The sequence below is a fragment of the Oncorhynchus mykiss genome, chromosome 28, assembly GCF_057628025.1.
Source record: "Oncorhynchus mykiss isolate SJ-2025 chromosome 28, ASM5762802v1, whole genome shotgun sequence".
Taxonomy (NCBI): Eukaryota; Metazoa; Chordata; class Actinopteri; order Salmoniformes; family Salmonidae; genus Oncorhynchus; species Oncorhynchus mykiss.
This window is the reverse complement of record NC_143049.1, coordinates 16,525,017-16,543,057: the sequence shown is the minus strand read 5'-3', so window position 1 is coordinate 16,543,057 and position 18,041 is coordinate 16,525,017. Positions and strand designations below refer to the sequence as shown.

Here is an 18,041-nt window from a genome sequence, read left to right as displayed (position 1 = left end):
GCTGTCTCAATGTTCATACTGTATAATTTAAATGAAAGTTTACACCAGATAGATTAAATTATAAAATGTATTTCAGACATAGTAGTTAACTGTATGTGGGCAGTGTACTCTCCTGGAATATGGAATTGTGTCTCCGTTGGCTATCAATTATTCAATTATTTAATGTTTCTCTCTTGGGATGGGATTTATAGCTGCGATGTAGCCAAGGTGCTCCCCTACAGCACCAAACGTGTAGTTTGTTTCCATAGCTAGTGATGCAGTCTAATAGTTCTCTCCTGGAATGTGGCAGGTTACCTCTGTTGTGATGCTCTTTCAGTTCTCCCCTGTACTCCGACTCTGTGCTAATTGAATAACCACCTCACGCTGGCTCCTTACTCTTCACACCCTGATTCCAATCCATAACACTGTGCAGGTACTATAGCTATAATTAGGTCTATTCTGAGACACTTTGCTGTCCATGAAAATTTGGTGTGTGTGTGTGTGCCTTAAATGGCCTCATTTACTGTTTTCTTTCATATTTTTCAGACTTTACATAAGCGATTACATTACGTTCTGTGTCTTGTCAAGTGGAAGATTGAGTTTAGTTTCAGGGTGGAGCCAATAACTGTGTAACTAAATGGAGGAAGATTAGGTTCCTCCCAGATTAGAATTACATAACGATTCAACACTGCCATTGGGAAACTGAAAGGAGAGACAAAAAAAGCAACCCTGCTTTTATCATGTACTTTTAATTCCCTTTCAAGTTTATGGGGAGGGAATATAGGAGATGTGCGTGACCTTTGAGAGAGAGAGAGAGAGGGAGAGCTCCAACGTGGTGGTTGTGTGTGTCAGTGCCAGACTCATGCCCTAACTCACAACACAGCAGCAGGACCCTAGAGAGCGCGCCCAGTGGACTGTCTCAGCCTAGGCACTAACAGCAAGAAGTTGAGGACCTCCTCCTCCTCTTTAGCGGTTCATGTGCTTCTCTGTCTGGATGAGTGACTTTCCAATCCACTGGGACAAACTGACTGTACAGAACAGTAGGTTTTCTAATACCGTTTTTTTTGGGGGGGGGGGGGTGGTAACGTAATCGGTTTAGGGAAACTAAGGTGGCTGGCTAGACACTGCAGGGAGTGAATAAGCTTTGAAATTAAATTTAAAAAATAATACAAATGATGTGAGGCATGTATGAAACAGGAACAATATGTGTAATACTCTACCATGCTGTACATGTTCAAATCTAGATAAATAATCAAACAGACAAACATGATGAATACTGTTATTTTGTGAACATAGGTTTAAATGCTGGTGGCTTACTGCTACCTGAATGTGATCGAAGCCTGGAGCCGAGGCTATAGAGGGAATGGGATTTATAGCTTCCCCTGTAGAGGGAATGAGTGACCAAATACATTTCCACTCTGGTGAAAGAAAGGTATGGCCCGTGTCTACAGCCTTTTACATCTAAAGTATAAAGTTAACTCATTTTTAAAAAATCACTTAAAACATTTCCACCTAAAATATTTTTTTTCCCTTCAAGAAATGCTACTGTAGCTAAAAACAACTAACCTTGCTCGGAGCCTAAAATAAATAAAACATACTTGGCTTGTTTCCCCATGAATGAGCCCAAGTAATGTGCTTGGGCCCTATCCACAGCCTGTAGTTACATAAGAACGCTGCCACACATCACGTGAGCCAACAGCTAACACTGGAGCGGCACACACTGATAGGGTCTGGCATGCAGCTTTGAACATGTGCTGCTTAGAGGAGTCATCGAAGGGAGATGCCAGCCGTCGCATAGAGAGCTGAAGTACGCAAACACACAGGCCTACATACAATACATACAGTAGAAGGTAGTGAATCTGCGGTTTAAGATTGATCCCTTGTGAGCTAAATTAGCCCTGTCAGTTTATGGATGTCTTATGGACAATACCTTATCCTTACACACACATACACAGCTGGAACTCCATCAATATGACCTGACAAGAATTGTTTAAGTCTTCATTTATTACTGGTCAAGTGTGAGAGTGTAGATAACCTTACTGTCCATCTTCCGGGAAGTTGGTGTGAATAGCACATGGTCATATTCTGTAATCAAAAAAGTGGCCAAGGGCACCGACTCCACCGCATCGCACCGTGGCGGCAGTTGGAAAATCAGGCGCTTCTGTCCCTCATTTCGGATAGGGGCTTTGATGTCACTGGAATAAGCCGCAGCTCATTGAAAGGAACATCAAAGGCACCACACATATACACGCACACACGCACAAACCAAAAATATATTATGTCTGAAACATGATTGAAAATACCATGGGGACCTTTTAGATTTCTTCCCTATGTTCCCGCAGCCTTATTACTGCCTCATTTAACTTCTGGAGTTGAACTTTGTGAGGATCGAGAGTCGGAGTGCAAGGGGACTGCATGGCTATGGGGTGGCGTGCCGCTGGGTTAGTGGTTGGCCATTATGCACGATAGGCTGTACCCAACCTGCGTGTTGCCAGTCTAGATAGATCTGCTCCTTTGATTTATCAGTCTTATCCTTCAATTAGGATTTGAAGCCCTGGTCGGTAGTTGGGCTGAAGACGCAGTAACTCAATCTGCCAGGCTCCAGCCATGTAATTCTCCAAGTCCAAATGATAAAGATGCTACGGCCGCCGTCAGCATAAAACGGCATGACGCACTGATATAGAGCAGTTGTTATGATTGTTAACATGACTGCGCAACCTCCCCATTTCCTTCCCTACCGTGACTATGCATCATGATTTCCATCCACATATTCACATATTTCTTTGGACAGCGAAGCAGAAACTTTAAATTTGTCTCTATACTCCAGCATTTTGGATTTGAGATCAAATGTTTCATGAGGCGACAGTGCAGAATGTCACCTTTTATTTGAGGGTATTTTTTTTAATACATCTCTGTTTTACCGTTTAGGAATGAAAGCACTTTATGTATCTAGTCCCCACATTTTAAGTTTTTTTCAGTATTTGGCCAAATTCACTTTTAGTATATTAAAGAAGTCAAAAGTTTAGTATTTGGTTTCATATTTCTAGCATCCAACACGTTAGTAGAGTCACAATCTTGTAGTCATTGCATGCCAGGAATATGAGACCAAATACTGAATTTATTAGTACTTTAATACATATATTACTGAATTTGTCCAAATACTTATGACACCTTCAAATGACATTCTGTACCGTCCCCTCATATGAAATATTTTATATCAAATCCAAAATGCTGGAATATAGAGCCAAATTAAAAGTTAGCTTCACTGTCCAAAAAAATACATAGCGAAGTATACTTATTTCACTTGGTCCTTTTGGACCCATTGCGGGCATAGAGCGTCCACCATTACTGTACACCTCACTTTCCTCTGAGGGCTTTTGCCTCTTGCCAGGAGCCTCATGATTGCATCCTGTACTTTACTAGAAAAGTACAAGAACAAGTACAAGAACATGTGTGATGTAGCCAAAATCCAGGAAAAGCAGTAGCTAGTGACTAGTTTATTGATAAAGAGGATTATCTATAGGCTTGTTGGATATTCTGTTAGGCACAGTAGGGTTAATGACTCCCTTTATACAAATTTGAAGGATAGTTGGTACAATGGCAGATACATTAATTAAAGTTAGCAGGCTAATGATTGATTTTCCTCTAAAATGACAAGATAATTTTGCTTCATGCACAAAAATGGTGTGTGTGTATGTTTAGCAATAAAGGCAAGTTTTATTTTACCATCCCTTGGGATTAATATTTCACACGATCATAACAAGAGAAGAAGTTAATTGCATTCAAAGTGTAATTCTTCAATTTTTTTCAGTGAATTGGGTTCAATTGGTGTATAATTGCCTTTCTAATCAAGTAGGAACAAGCTCTCTATCCAAACTACACTATATATACAGAAGTGTATATACCCCTTCAAATTAGAGGATTCAGCTATTTCAGCCACACCCGTTGCTGACAGGTCTATGCAATCTCCATAGACAAACATTAGCAGTAGAATGGCCTTACTGAAGAGCTCAGTGACTTTCAACGTGGCACCATCATAGGAACCAACAAGTCAGTGAAAACGTCTAGGAGCAACAACGGCTCTGCCGTGAAGTGGTAGGCCAACAGTGGTGGAAAAAGTATCCAATTGTGATACTTGAGCAAAAGTATCGTTAACTTAATAGAAAGTTTCTCAAGTAAAAGTTAGTCACCCAGTGAAATTCTTATTGAGTAAAAGTCTAAAAGTATTTGGTTCTAAATATACTTAAGTATCAAAAAGAAAAATGTAATTGCTAAAATATACTTAAGTATCCTTATATTAAGCAAAGCAGACGTCAACATTTTCTTGTTTTTATGTACGGATAGCCAGGGGCACACTCAGACATCATTTACAAATTATACATTTGTGTTTTTTGAGTCCACAAAATCCGAGGCAGTAAGGATGACAATGTGTTGTCTTGATAAGTGCATGAATTGGAACATTTACCTGTCCTGCTAAGCATTGAAAATGTAACAAGTACTTTTGGGTGTCAGGGAAAATGTATGTAATAAAGTTGTCAAAAAATGTATAGTAATGTACAGATACGCCCCAAAAAAGTACTTTAAAGTATTTCTACATACTTTACACCACTGTAGGCCACACAAGTTCACAGAATGGGACAGCCGAGTGCTTTAGTGCGTAGCACATATATATCGCCTGTCCTCGGTTGCAACACTCACTACCGAGTTCCAAACTGCCTCTAGAAACAACGTCAGCACAAGAACTGTTCGTCAGGTGCTTCATGAAAATGGGTTTCCATGGCCGAGCAGCTGCACACAAGCCTAAGATCATTATGCGCAATGCCAAGCGTTGGCTGGAGTGGTGTAAAGCTCGCCACCATTGGACTCTGGAGCAGTGGACATGCGTTCTCTGGAGTGATGAATCACACTTCACCATCTGGCAGTCCGACCGAAGAATCTGGGTTTGGCGGATGCCAGGAGAACGCTACCTGCCCCAATGCATAGTGCCAACTGTAAAGTTTGGTGGATGAGGAATAATGGTCTGGGGCTGTTTTTCCATGGTTTCGGGCTAGGCCCCTTAGTTCCAGTTAAGGGACATCTTAACGCTACAGCATACAATGATATTCTAGATGATTCTGTGCAACCAACTTTGTGGCAACAGTTTGGGGAAGGAATGAATTGGAACTCCGACTGTGAGCCAGGTCTAACATTAGTGCCCGATCTCACTAATGTGCTTGTGGCTGAATGGAAGCAAGTCCCTGCAGATGTTCTATCATTTAGTGGAAAGCCTTCCCAGAAGAGTGGATGGAGGCTGTTATATCAGCAAAGGAGGTACCAACTCCATATTCATTTCCATGATTTTGGAATGAGATGTTCCGAGCAGGTGTCCACATACTTTCGGTCATATAGTGTATCATGTAGCTGGAGCCTATAATCATTCTTGTCATTATCAAGTCTTGGGATTTGATGTTAAACCTTTACTTTCTGTCTGTAGACTAATATAACTACAGGAGTGAACACTGGGTAGCCAATTATGCTTGCCGTGAGCGGATTATTTTTGCAGACGAGGATGGGGACCGAGGGAGAGGCAGAGGCACTGCAATTCACACACTCGATATGTCTTCTAGCGGCACTGGTCCATCATCATAGTATAGTAGCATCCGTGGTTTTGACTTCTGCCCTTGGCATTGCGGAGGCAGGCGGGTGTGAGTGCACTAGATCGGAACCTCAGGTGCAGGTGTGGAAATTACAATATTCTATCTGACGTCGTTGATAGAAGAGAAAGGGGTTCTGCAAACGCGCGGAGCGAAACCCTCGTGATTGGTTGAAGGGGTGAGGTCAGGTAGGAGTCGAGGCGCCGTTTGTTTAAAAACCCCTCCCCGTATGCAGTGCATTTAGACGCGAATCAATTTTCGTGTCTTTATGTTCAAGACTGCCAACTATCCGATGGCTGCGGATCCCGGGCCCACAATCATGCATGGGAGTTGGTTCAACAACACGGGCTTCAGGGAAAACAATACGCCTGTGGCGGTTGAGAAACCGAAGAAGGCATTTTACCTGGTCAGAATGATGTCTCTCAACAACAATAAGAAAGAGCAACAAACCAACCATCAGCATCACCAGAATAACAATATGCCCTTCATGATCCACTGTCACATCGGGAAAGAGATCAAGCACATTTGCAGCAACTGCAGCCGCGCGAACGATACCCAGGACGGTGAGTAGCCTAGCCTATAGCGGCATATGGATGCGTTGTGGTATGGTCTTTCTTCAGCTCTGCTGGCTATCAAACACAGTGGTTTCATGCTCATGGAACACGCTCAATAGGGGAGGGAGGGGGGGGGGTAACATGCGCAGTTCTTGTTTGCCCATTCCGCGATTATATATGTCCTAGAGTTATGAGATTAAAATTGCTTGATGTATCTAATTCTGGTAATCCTGGTAACCTTCATCATAGACACAATGTACTTTTCCAGGGGAGCCTTGACTCCATTGCTATGTGTAATCCTGTACTTGCTTTATGGTCATACTATTCTTTACACTGCCATTCTGTTGCATTCTGGGATAAATGTAACATCACTTAGTTTGACACAATGCGTAGTGGGCCACACATGTATCAAGACAAATTGGCAGCTATAATGTATTATTTCTAGGAAAGAGTGGTATGCAACAGCAGCTACAGTGTAGCTAAATGGCATTACCCATTTTAGACTTGGAGAAATGATATTATGAGTTGTTGAACTGATATTTTTCTTTTGTAGCAGGTTACTGGTGTGGGTGTAAAATTGGCCTTATTTTAACACCACAAAGAGCCTGCTCCACAATATGCATTGTGGTTTACTACTCATAGACCTAATACTCTGACGAATCCTCTTGATGACCCCCTCCATCCCAGGCTCCACTACCCCCCCCCCCCCCCTCCTCCTGATTAGCACCTAAAGTGGTCATTCTCAGTCCCCTACTGATTCTACTCCACCCCACCCAAACATGAAGGAGAATGTCACTCACTCAGCCAAGATGATTGAGGACCAAGATACATTTTGGTTCCTGGACTAGGCATAATCTTGTTCTGGGAAACTGGCCAGAGGAGTATAGATGTGTGTATCAGAGAATACATGCTTGTAAAGAAACACTAGGGCTGTGGTAGCCTACAGTCTAAAGCCTCTTTTAGTCTTTGTAGCATTCTCTTGAGTTTTTGTTATGTTGCAAGAAGTGTGTAACTTTTGACTGCAAAGTACTTTTTATTTGTTGGCTGCTGCTCATATAACATGGTGGATGTCTCGAGGATGTTTGGTGTGTTAATGGGCTACTATGGGAGTTTTTTTTTTTTTTTTTTTTCACCAAACGCAGCCGGGAAAATAAACCATGTCGCTTTCAATATGCATCCCTGTCAACAAATCTAGGAAGTGTGTGGCTGGCTGTCTTTGTTGTTGTCTGAAATGCATAGGTGGCAAATGAACAATGTTTTTATGAATATTTCTGAGCTCAGGTCTAACCCCCCCCCCCCCCCCCCCGATCTCTCTCTTTCTTTTTGGACTCCATTTGAAGTCATTTGAAGCACCACTGGATTCAATTAGCATCGAGTCTGAATCTATTTATAGACATATGTGGCAGGATTCCTAAGATGGTTGGCTGTGAGGCTGAGGCCGTGAGCGGCATCAGGCACTGCATTTAGGTAATAGTCTGTTTCACTGCATTCATGTCCACCTTGGTTCACATGATTTATCATGCTATACCCCCGGTGGAGCGGCTGCCTTCCGTACCTGTGAAGTGACACTCCCATGTTGTCGCTTGTCAACCATCATGGTGATTTAATTATGCACGCTGTGGTCAGTGGCGGTGTCTGTCTGCACATGGCAGGGGTGGTGTGACACTGACACTGTCGCCCTGTCCCTGAGCTAGTGATGACTGAGGTGGCAGATTGCATGGCTGTCATCAGGGCAGACCTTGCCTATATTATTACTCAAGTATATAACTCTATTGACTGTTATATGGCGACAACTTTCTGTGTGTGTGTGTGTCTAATACATCAAACTGTGAAAGAGGTTTTCTTACACGCCAGAATGTTAAATAAGTTCCATTTGAACTTACTCTACTGGTTGTCTATGCAGTTGGACCTAATGTCCAAATAATATCCACAGGAAACTATTACTAAATAGACTTTGCAAAACCCTGGCACATGCACAATACCATATAAAATGGGTATTATCAATGAGATTCAGCCACGGACATATTTTTATTTAAATATTCTCTTGAGTGGAAGGTCAGGGAACATAATCACAAATAATTTGTAGACTTAAAATGGACCACAAGAAGCCCAAAACGATATATTTGACAAAAACAATTTCAAACCTTGGTTACATTTGTATACGATCACATATCTCTATTATGCGTGGGACTACTTTGGGTCATATTTCCAAAATCACTTGTAAAGACTTTTGCTCAACTGTGGGAGGGGCAAATAAAATCACCCGCGGGTCAATTTTGGGCAGTTGGGGAACTCTGCTGTAAACACTTCCAAGACTTTGGTTAGTATACATGCGTCGTGTGCATGTATTTACGCCTTGTGCACATGCCTCAGGTGATGAACAAACCAATCTTGAGAGCCACACACAGACCCTTGTTTTGATCGATACTACGTTCCTGTGGATATTGTCAAGTAAGTACGAAATCAGCGAACGGGTAGAGTAGGTTTAAATTAAGTTTATTCAACTTTCTGACTACTTATTCTGATGTATTTTGTTTTACTGGGGCTGGGAATTGCCAAGGACCTCACAATACGAAACGTAGGTGCCAATATGTTTTGCTATTTTGATATTCCAAATCCAGAAAGCGCACGTGTTTGGACAATGTATCAAATTGCGTGAGGATTATTTAGTTTGGAGAGTGTTGGTACACTGGGAAGATATCGGCGAGACCTCGGACCGACATGAACGATGTAGAATCTAAATACATTTGAAAGACGTCTTGCCGATGCGTAAACGCTATCTACACTGCATCTTCCCGCTGTATTGTGTATTGGGGATGGGCCTTTGGCAATTTTTGCCTGTTCTAGTACTCGTACATTTTTTTTATTTATAAAAAAATACATGAAAAAATTAGCACTTGAATGAAGAAAACAACATTTTTATAACACAAGGCTCGCACTGGAAAAATTGGTGCATAACCATTACAGATAACAAATCCTAATTGCTAAATTGGCGCATACACACTATATTCAGTCAATTATTAAAAGAAAGTGTCATTTTTAAGATTAGTATATTGAAACTGTAATATCAACTGGTTATATTTTGAAACACTGTCTTCAAAAAGACAGTTACTTCAGCAGGGGCGTTTGCTTGTAGAAGCACAGCCAGGTTTAGTAAAAAAAATGTTTTTTTTCCTGAGTCCTTATCACTGTCAAGACACCTATTTTATATGAAATAAAAACATGATGTAATATAACAGAATAAAATATAAAATAATATTTTTCAAAATGGGAAAAGTTGCCATCGTGAAGTCATTCATGTGCATGGAACGGTTATTCTCATATTTATTTTCAAACGGGGCTCAATTTGGAGACTGAAAAGATTTGGCATGGGTCCTCAGATCTTCAAAAGGTTTTACAGCTGCACCATCGAGAGCATCCTAACTGGTTGCTTCACTGCCTGGTATGGCGACTGCTCGGCCTCTGACCTCAAGGCACTACAGAGGGTAGTGCGTATGGCCCAATACATCAATGGGGCCAAGCTGCCTGCCATCCAGGACCTCTATAAGAGGTGGTGTCAGAGGAAGGCCCTAAAAATGATCAAAGACTCCAGACACCCAAGTCATAGACTGTTCTCTCTGCTACCGCACGGCAAGCAGTACCGGAGCACCAGATCTAGGTCCAAGAGGCTTCTAAACAGTTTCTAACCCCAAGCCATGAGACTCCTGACCATCTAATCAAAGTGCTACCCAGACTATTTGCATTGCCCCCCCCCCCCCCTCTTTTATGCTGCTGTTACTCTGTTTATTATCTATGCGTAGTCATAGAATAACTCTACCTGCATGTACATATTTCTTCAACTAACCGCTGCACATTGACTCTGTACAGGTACCCCCTGTATATAGCCTCACTGTTATTTTACTGCTGCTCTTTAATTGTTACTTTTATTTATTTTCTTTATTTTTCTTAACTGTATTGTTGGCTAAGGGCTTGTAAGTAAGCATTTCACTGTACCTGTTGTATTCGCTGCATGTGACAAATACAAAAATGTTTTCAAATCAAAATTGTAAGTTAAAAAAAAAAAAAAAAAAAATCCTTGTTCCAATTTCTATTTCATGCTGTTGCTTGTAGGTGCACTTGATTTAGCAGCCCTAGTGCCGGGAAGGTTTTTAATAATTTCATGTGTCTGAAGGTAGAACTCCGACCAACTCGGCAGGCCCAGAAAGCAAATCAAGTGCACCTAATAGGCCTACCGCTGGCCAATCATATGGCTCAGATCACTGCATCTGCACAGTTGCCTTGTGCCATAGACTGTAAAAAAGAAGCCTCGAACGCACAGCAAAGTTGATCATGTGAGATTTCCAAACATTTAAAACCATGACTAGAGACTCAACGATACAGCAGAGATTTTGTTCTGATTCAGCATCAGCACTGCAGCTGCAATGAATGAGTACAGAAAAGTGTTTCAATAAGCTAACTTTCATATTTGCGACTGGTCTTTAAAAATAAAAATGTTTTTTTTTAGGAATATTTCCCTTTCTTTGGTCATCGGAGTAACAATATGAATTGGTGCATGAGGCAGAAATAATGCAGTCCCACTTAAGTTTCGCCATCGTGCTGGAAGACTGTTCCCTTTTCTCAGCAAAGGGAGGGATGAGGGACAGTGAGTCGGGTGAGGGGCAGCCAGTAAAAAAAAAAAAGTAATATTGCTCACTGAGCTTTGCCTCACAAGTAATGCAACAAATGATCTATTAACAGTGTGATCATATACCTACATGGTCTGAGGAGAAGATTGGCAGGGCAATTCAAGCAATAGGGCAATAGGCTTCTACAAGCAAGCGCCCCTGCTGAGATTACTGCCTTCTTGATAACATATTTGGGATATAGCTTACTGCACAAACCTCATTGCTACAGTTCTGTTTTTAATTGGCTAATGTTGCTTAGGCTTATGTTTTTTAAGTTGTTTAAAAAATGTATAATAATAATCTGAGCGTTAGTTCTCAGCTTGCATTTTCACGCTGTGATCTTAACTCCGAAAAGGTTTCTGACCGCTGGCTTACCAATTCTATATGGCACTAGCAGTTCGCTAAGTAGCATAAGCGAAAAATCGATGGGACGTAATAATTACAAAACTGCAGCTCGTTGTTGGAACACACATATTTTCCTACTTTAATCAACCATCCGATTTTGAATTTGTGATAACTGTCATTTGGCAAGGAATGTAGCTCGTGTATCCCATCAGTTAGATATGTTTTTATAGGCATTTATTTTTTCAGGCCTAACTGGAGCGCGTGTGTGTGTGTGTGTGTGTGTGTCGGAAAGCATTTGAGTGAATGAGACTCGGAGGGGAAAGGGAATTTAGGGAGAAGGAACTGTGTGATGCTTAGTTTCTTTTTGGTTGTGCCATGCAAATACACATGTACAAATGGAACACGAGAGTCCAAGCAAATGTAACATTCGGGCAGCCACATAGCACATTCCACCAAATAGTTTTACAGTATATTAAAATAAATGGTACACTTAACATAGCACACTTGGTCTGTAACAAGTTATCTCATGAGAAGCTAACAAATTGCAAGTTTTAAGCACAAGTTTTGTAAGTATAGACCGCCAGAGACTAGTCCTGTTCAGTGTAGAGGTGATGCGTCTGTGGATTACGACTGTAGCATAGGCCAACGCTCTGCTTTTATCAGGACAAGTCTGGGAGAGTCTGTCGTTTCAATATGGATGCCTTATCACTTATTCTGTTGCTATTAGCTTCAGCACGTTTTCTCTTCAATTACTCCTCTTGATATCAAAAACTACATCAAAGGAGGACAAACGCTCTAGTGACTATAAGGAGCTAGTAGGCTAAACACGATTATTTCTCCCTGGTCTGTTTTTTTGGCAAGCTAGTGCGGACTAATCCGCAGCATGCAGCTTCCTGCTGTTCAGATTCTGAATATATCCTGCATTATGCTGTCTGATAATACACAGGTCTGTTTACTCTCGCCAGGTTCACTTATTATTCTCAGATCAAGCAGTAGACTACTGAAACACTGTTATCACCTGCCATAGCCCCTCACATTAGTACCACAAACTGCCATGAACAAATGTGCAATTTGGAGTGCACAAGCATTATTTAATCTGCAATTATTTATTCTTTCATTTATCCTGTAATGTGTATATTTTGTAGCTAAATGCAAAGTATTATCATTCAAACTTTATGTAGGTACATAACCTGTCCTGGTGGTGTGGCTTGTCCTGCACTCTGTATTCAATCATCAAGTTTGAAGACGACACAACAGTATTAGGCCTGATTACCAACAATGACGGGGACAGCCTACAGGGAGGAGGTGAGGGACCTGGCGGCGTGATGCCAGGAAAATAACTTCTCCCTCAACGTCAACAAAACGAAGGAGCTGATCGTGGACTTCAGGAAACAGCAGAGGGAGCACGACCCTATCCACATCAACGGGACCGCAGCTGAGAAGGTGGAAAGCTTCAAGTTCTTTGGTGTACACATCACGGACAATCTGAAATGGTCCACCCACACAGATAGTGTGGCGAAGGTGCAACAGCTTTTGAGAGCATCCTATTGGGCTGTATCACCACCTGGTACGGTAAATGCAACACTCGCAGCCACAGGGCTCTCCAGTGGGTGGTGCAGTCTGCCCAACAGTTCACGTGGTGCACACCGCCTGCCCTCCAGGACACCTACAGCACCTGATGTCACAGGAAGGCCAAAAAGATCATCAAGGACATAAACTACCCGAGCCACTGCCTGTTCATCCTGCTATCATCCAGAAGGCAAGGTCCATACATGTTCATCAAAGCTGAGACCGAGAGATTGAAAAACTGCTTCTATCTCAAGGCCATCCCTGTTAAATAACCATCACTAGCCAGCCTCCACCCAGTACCCTGCCCTGAACCTTAGTCATTGTCACTACCCGGCTACCACCCAGTTATTCAACTGTGCACCTTAGAGGCTGCTGCCCTATTGTACATAGACATGGAACACTGGCCACTTTAATAATGGAACACTAGTCACTGCACCTGCAACTAGTCACTTTTATAGTGTTTACATACTGCTTTACTTATCTTATATGTATTTAACTCTATTTTAGTCAATGCCATTCTGACATTTCCATCCTAATATGTATATATTTCTTAATTCTATTCTTTTACTTTTAGGTTTGTGTATTGTTGTGAATTGTTAGATACTACTGCAATGTTGGCGCTAGGAACACAAGCATTTCACTACAGCCACAATAACATCTGCTAAATATGTGTATGTGACCAATACAATTTTGATTTACCAAGAGTGCACTGAGTGAATGTTTAAAAAAGATCTTGGTTCCTTTCTAAACATAGCAAGTGATTGCAAAGAGGACTGACCACAAAAATCTTGAAGTGAACTGGCAAGAGAGCCAAGTCCTCGTTTTAAAGCCAAGGGTAGTGTGAATCCAGAGAGAATGCAGTTCTTTGGATTTTTTTGCTTCACCCCAGAGTTCACTGAAATCGGTTCTTTTAAAGAGGACTATAATGTGAAAACACCCTAACCCTTTTCTCCTGTGTCCCTACAGCGGAGGAGGTCGAGAGGCTGGCCGCAATGCGCTCTGAGTCCCTGGTCCCTGGCACGCACACCCCGCCCATCCGCCGCCGCAGCAAGTTTGCCACTCTGGGCCGTCTCCTCAAGCCCTGGAAGTGGAGGAAGAAGAAGAGTGAGAAGTTCAGGCAGACCTCTGCAGGTAAGGGCCCAAGATGTGAGCGCTTCTTAGATATTCTGCACACGGCCCTGGTTTGCCGCTGGCCTTGGTGTGAACTCCCCTGACAATCTGACCTCTTCCCCTGTCAATTTTACTGCCCTCGCCTGACTATCCACTGGACATGAAAAGATTGCAAGATGTCTTGGTGTTCTGAATCAGCTCCCTCACTCAGACTTTCCATTAGGTCAGTGAGGTGGAGAGCTCAACTCCTCTCTATATTTGGGTTCTTGCTCCTCCAGGCGCTACTGAAGGTTTTGATGTTACCCCGCTTCTCTTTTCCCAAGAGTTTTCTTCCCTGAAGCTGTGCTGGGTAGAACTGGATTTAATGGTGCTTTCTTTAGTGTTCACATTTCCTATTCATGCAGTTGATCATTCATCAGTCAGTGATTTTAGAGATTGGCAATGATGTGATATGCACTTCTTTTTTTTTTTTTCTTTGTTCACTTAAGGTGTTGAGGGCTTCTCTACTGTGACTGTCGCCTTCTTGCTCTTAGCTTTGAGTCTGGTTCGTATTGCTGACCCAACACTTTACTCTAGCCTCGGGAACTCTGACAGTCCAATGGCTCTGAGTGAAAGCTGACACCTTGACTTCACGACTCGTCGCTCTCTTTCCGCTTTGTATGCATGGTGTCGACTGAATGTTTAAGCCCAGATTTTTTCTTTTCTTTCTCCCTCTCCTGAGTGAAATGGAGCAGCAAACTTTAACACAATTTGTTGTTGTGTTAAATCAACGATAAAGCCCAATGAACAAGACTTCTCTCTCTATGTAGTATCTTTTTTTTTGTTTAGTCTGTATAATCTAGTCGCCTTTATTTTTCCTACTGGTTACACTAACGGCATATTGAGACCTACTAGCTATTTCCATTGGACTGGCTTCTGTAAGAGCTTTTCACTTCAGGCCCTTTCTACACTGTGCGGATGTTTGTTTTCAAACACTGGAGAGGACATTGTAGGTGGCTGTTTTTGGATGCATTTGCAACAAACAATATTTATTTTATGCTAGGATGGAGCTCTGTTTGACAAATTAGAACCAGGGTAGGCTATATGGAGACTGCTGAACTCATGTTTTACAGCAGTGGTCTCTGTTGTCCACTGACATTGACCACGTTTACATGCGCACCAACATCCTGTTTATTATTTGGGATACTCAAGTATTGTGTTTTTGCGTTGACTCTTATAAACCATCATATCCCGTTTTTACAATAACCCAACTCGGCTCCTATCCCGGTTATGAGTAACCTGAATAAGATACCTGGGATATGCTGATCTTAGACTGGATACTGTGGCATGTCTTATCTTATACCATTTATTTTTGTTTTTCCATGTCTGTGCAGACTCAGTTTTGCATAGTATCACTGTATAAAGTTCAGATGGGACCATAATTGTTGGAAACATTTCATTTACAGTTTCAAGGAAACGTATGTAAACCCTTTTGGATTGACCTGGATTTCTGCATAAATTGGTCAAAAAATGGTGTTCTGATCTTCCTCCCAAATCACAACAATATACAGTGTGCTTAAACTAATAACGTACACATTATAGTATTTTTCTTGTCTCTATTGAATACATAATTTAAACATTCGCAGTGTAGGTTGGAAAAAGTATGTGAACCCCTAGGCTAATGACTTCTCCAAAAGCTAATTGTCGTCAGGACTCCGCTAACCTGGAGTCCAATCAATGAGATGAGATTGGAGATGTTGGTTAGAGCTGCCCTGCAATATCAAAAAACACTCACAAAATGTGAGTTTGCTATTCACACGAAGCATTGCCTGAAGTGGACCATGCCTCGAACAAAAGATCTCAGAATACCTAAGATTTGCATAAAGCTGGAAAGGGTTACAAATAATCTCTAAAAGCCTTGATGTTCATCATTCCACGGTAAGACAAATTGTCTATAAATGGAGGAAGTTCAGCACTGTTACTACTCTCCCTAGGAGTGGCCGTCCTGCAAAGATTACTGCAAGAGCACAGCGCAGAATGCTCAATGAGGTTAAGAAGAATCGTAGAGTGTCAGCTAAAGACTAACAGAAATCTCTGGAACATGCTAACATCTGAGTCTACGATACGTAAAACACGAAAAAAGAATGATGTTCTTGGGAGGACACCACGGAAGAAGCCACTGTCCAAAAAAAACATTGCTGCACGTCTGAAGTTCGCACGAGCACCTGGATATTCCACAGCGCTACTGGCAAAATATTCTGTGGACAAATTAAACAAAAGTTGTTTGGAAGGAACACCACACTGTGTGAAGAGAAAAAGGCACTGCGCGCCAACATCAACCTCATCCCAACTGTAAAGTATGGTGGAGGGAGCGTCATGGTTTTGGACTGCTTTGCTGCCTCAGGGCCTGGACAGCTTGCTATCATCAACAGAAAAAGGAATTCCCAAGCTTTATCAAGACATTTTGCAGGAGAATGTAAGGCTATGTGTCCGCCAATTGAAGCTCAACAGAAGTTTGGTGCAACAGGACAACGACCCAAAGTAAGGTCAACCAGTTAAATTAAATCCAAGGGTTCACATACTTTTTCCAACATACACGGTGTGTTCAATAAAGACATGAAAAGGTATAATTATTTATTAGATTAAGCAGATTGTTAGATTAAGCAGACTGTAGCCTATTATAATATAAACTCCTGCAGTATGAAGTGTTTCATGCAGTAAACTTAAATTTTTACTTTTCAACCACATTAAATATGCATCAAGACTAACTGAAATACTTTAAGTAACATGCTGGATAATTTTCACAGCTTTTACATTTCCTTAACTGGCCTACAAACTGCATTTGGAAAGTTTGTGTGGTAAATCTCCCCGGTCCCTAAACCTCCTCACTCTGGCAGAAATGAAAGGACTTTTCTGATGTCAACTAGATTGTTGATGATGCCTTCATTCTATTGATTTATGATTTTCTGGTGAGCACGGCTTTGAGTATTCTAGAGCATTAAAGTGGCAATATGTAACTTTTTGTGTGATCTGACCAAATTCACATGAAATGTGAGTTTGAGCTCGATCATTCTACTTGGAAGCAAGTCTAAGAAGTGGTAGAACTTTCTATGTATGCTATTTCTATGCTTCCTGTTAAGTTAAAAAAAATTAAAAAAAAAAAAATCATTTCGGTTTTGTATACCAGTTGTAACAATATTTTGGTTATGGGAAATATTTCAGAGGTTTAGATGGTATAATGATTCTCTACACTATACTAGCTTATTCTTTTCACAAACTGAAATTAGGCAAACTATTCAAGTTTTTCAGCAACCAGGAAATGGCAGCGCGATTACTGCATAGTGCAACTATAAGGAATGAAAAAAGAGAAGTCACGTGTATCAACAGTAATTATAGCTTGCCAAATGTTGGACATTATAAGCAATGTTTTTGTTATTTAATCGCACCTCATTTAAAAAAAAAAAAAATGTTTGTTCATGGTTACAGAGATACTCGTGAGCAGGATATCAAAGGTATATGTAAAGGATGTTCCTGAATTAGACCTTAATAACCGGGATTTTAGCGATTTTTATCTGGAATACTATGTGCATGTAAATGTAGTCGTTGATTGTGCGGAAGTTTTAAACTGAAATATTGAGCTAAGCTTAGGTTTGCTCATTGGTCAAGGGTTATTCTTGCTGAACATGACTCCTTGTTTGGCTTGGCTTTTTTTTTTCTTCTGGTGATTTTGTTTCATGATGTTTATCATTGGGACTCTGACTACAGGCAGGAAGCAGACCAGCTGCTGGGCGTGCAGATGTTCCAGCCAGGTAATTGGATAATGTGAATGTGCACAAGAGGATTATGTATTCTAGTTAGGCAGGAGGGGGCTTTACTCATAACTCCAGGAGTGTGCTAGCAACAGTACTCTGAATACTGAGAGAACTGACAGCTGTGCCTCCTGCCCTATTCCCTGTCTGTCAGGTAGTCAAGTGATCTTATGGAACGGAACTAGAGGTTAATGGATCAGGCTTCATTCCCTGGGTGGGCGGGGCACTAATCTGACCACTCCTAGGTTTGTATTTAATGTAGCCCATTCAATATATATATATATATATATATATGATTCCTTTTATTTTGAATGCCATTGTAAATGCAGATTATTTTGGATTCCTTTTGTTTTTCATGTTATGTAGCTAGACCTGCTGTATGCTCCATGATTGTTGGGT

General features: G+C 41.4%; 1 protein-coding gene across 8 annotated transcripts in view; it reads left to right on the top strand.

Annotated features, from left to right (window-relative positions):
* LOC110508627 (phosphatase and actin regulator 1) overlaps window positions 1–18,041 on the top strand; it is a 90,229-nt gene that overhangs the window by 35,006 nt on the left and 37,182 nt on the right. For 2 of the 8 annotated variants that reach the window (XM_090225508.1, XM_090225507.1), the window contains exons 1-2: window positions 670–1,019; window positions 13,711–13,875. In XM_090225508.1, coding sequence (XP_090081634.1) covers window positions 956–1,019; window positions 13,711–13,875 — 229 coding nt within the window. In that variant the 5' untranslated portion in view covers window positions 670–955. Of the gene's footprint in view, window positions 1–669; window positions 1,020–5,502; window positions 6,176–8,460; window positions 8,618–13,710; window positions 13,876–18,041 lie in introns of those variants that run through there. The other 6 variants (XM_090225505.1, XM_090225506.1, XM_090225502.1 and 3 more) reach the window with 5 other exon arrangements.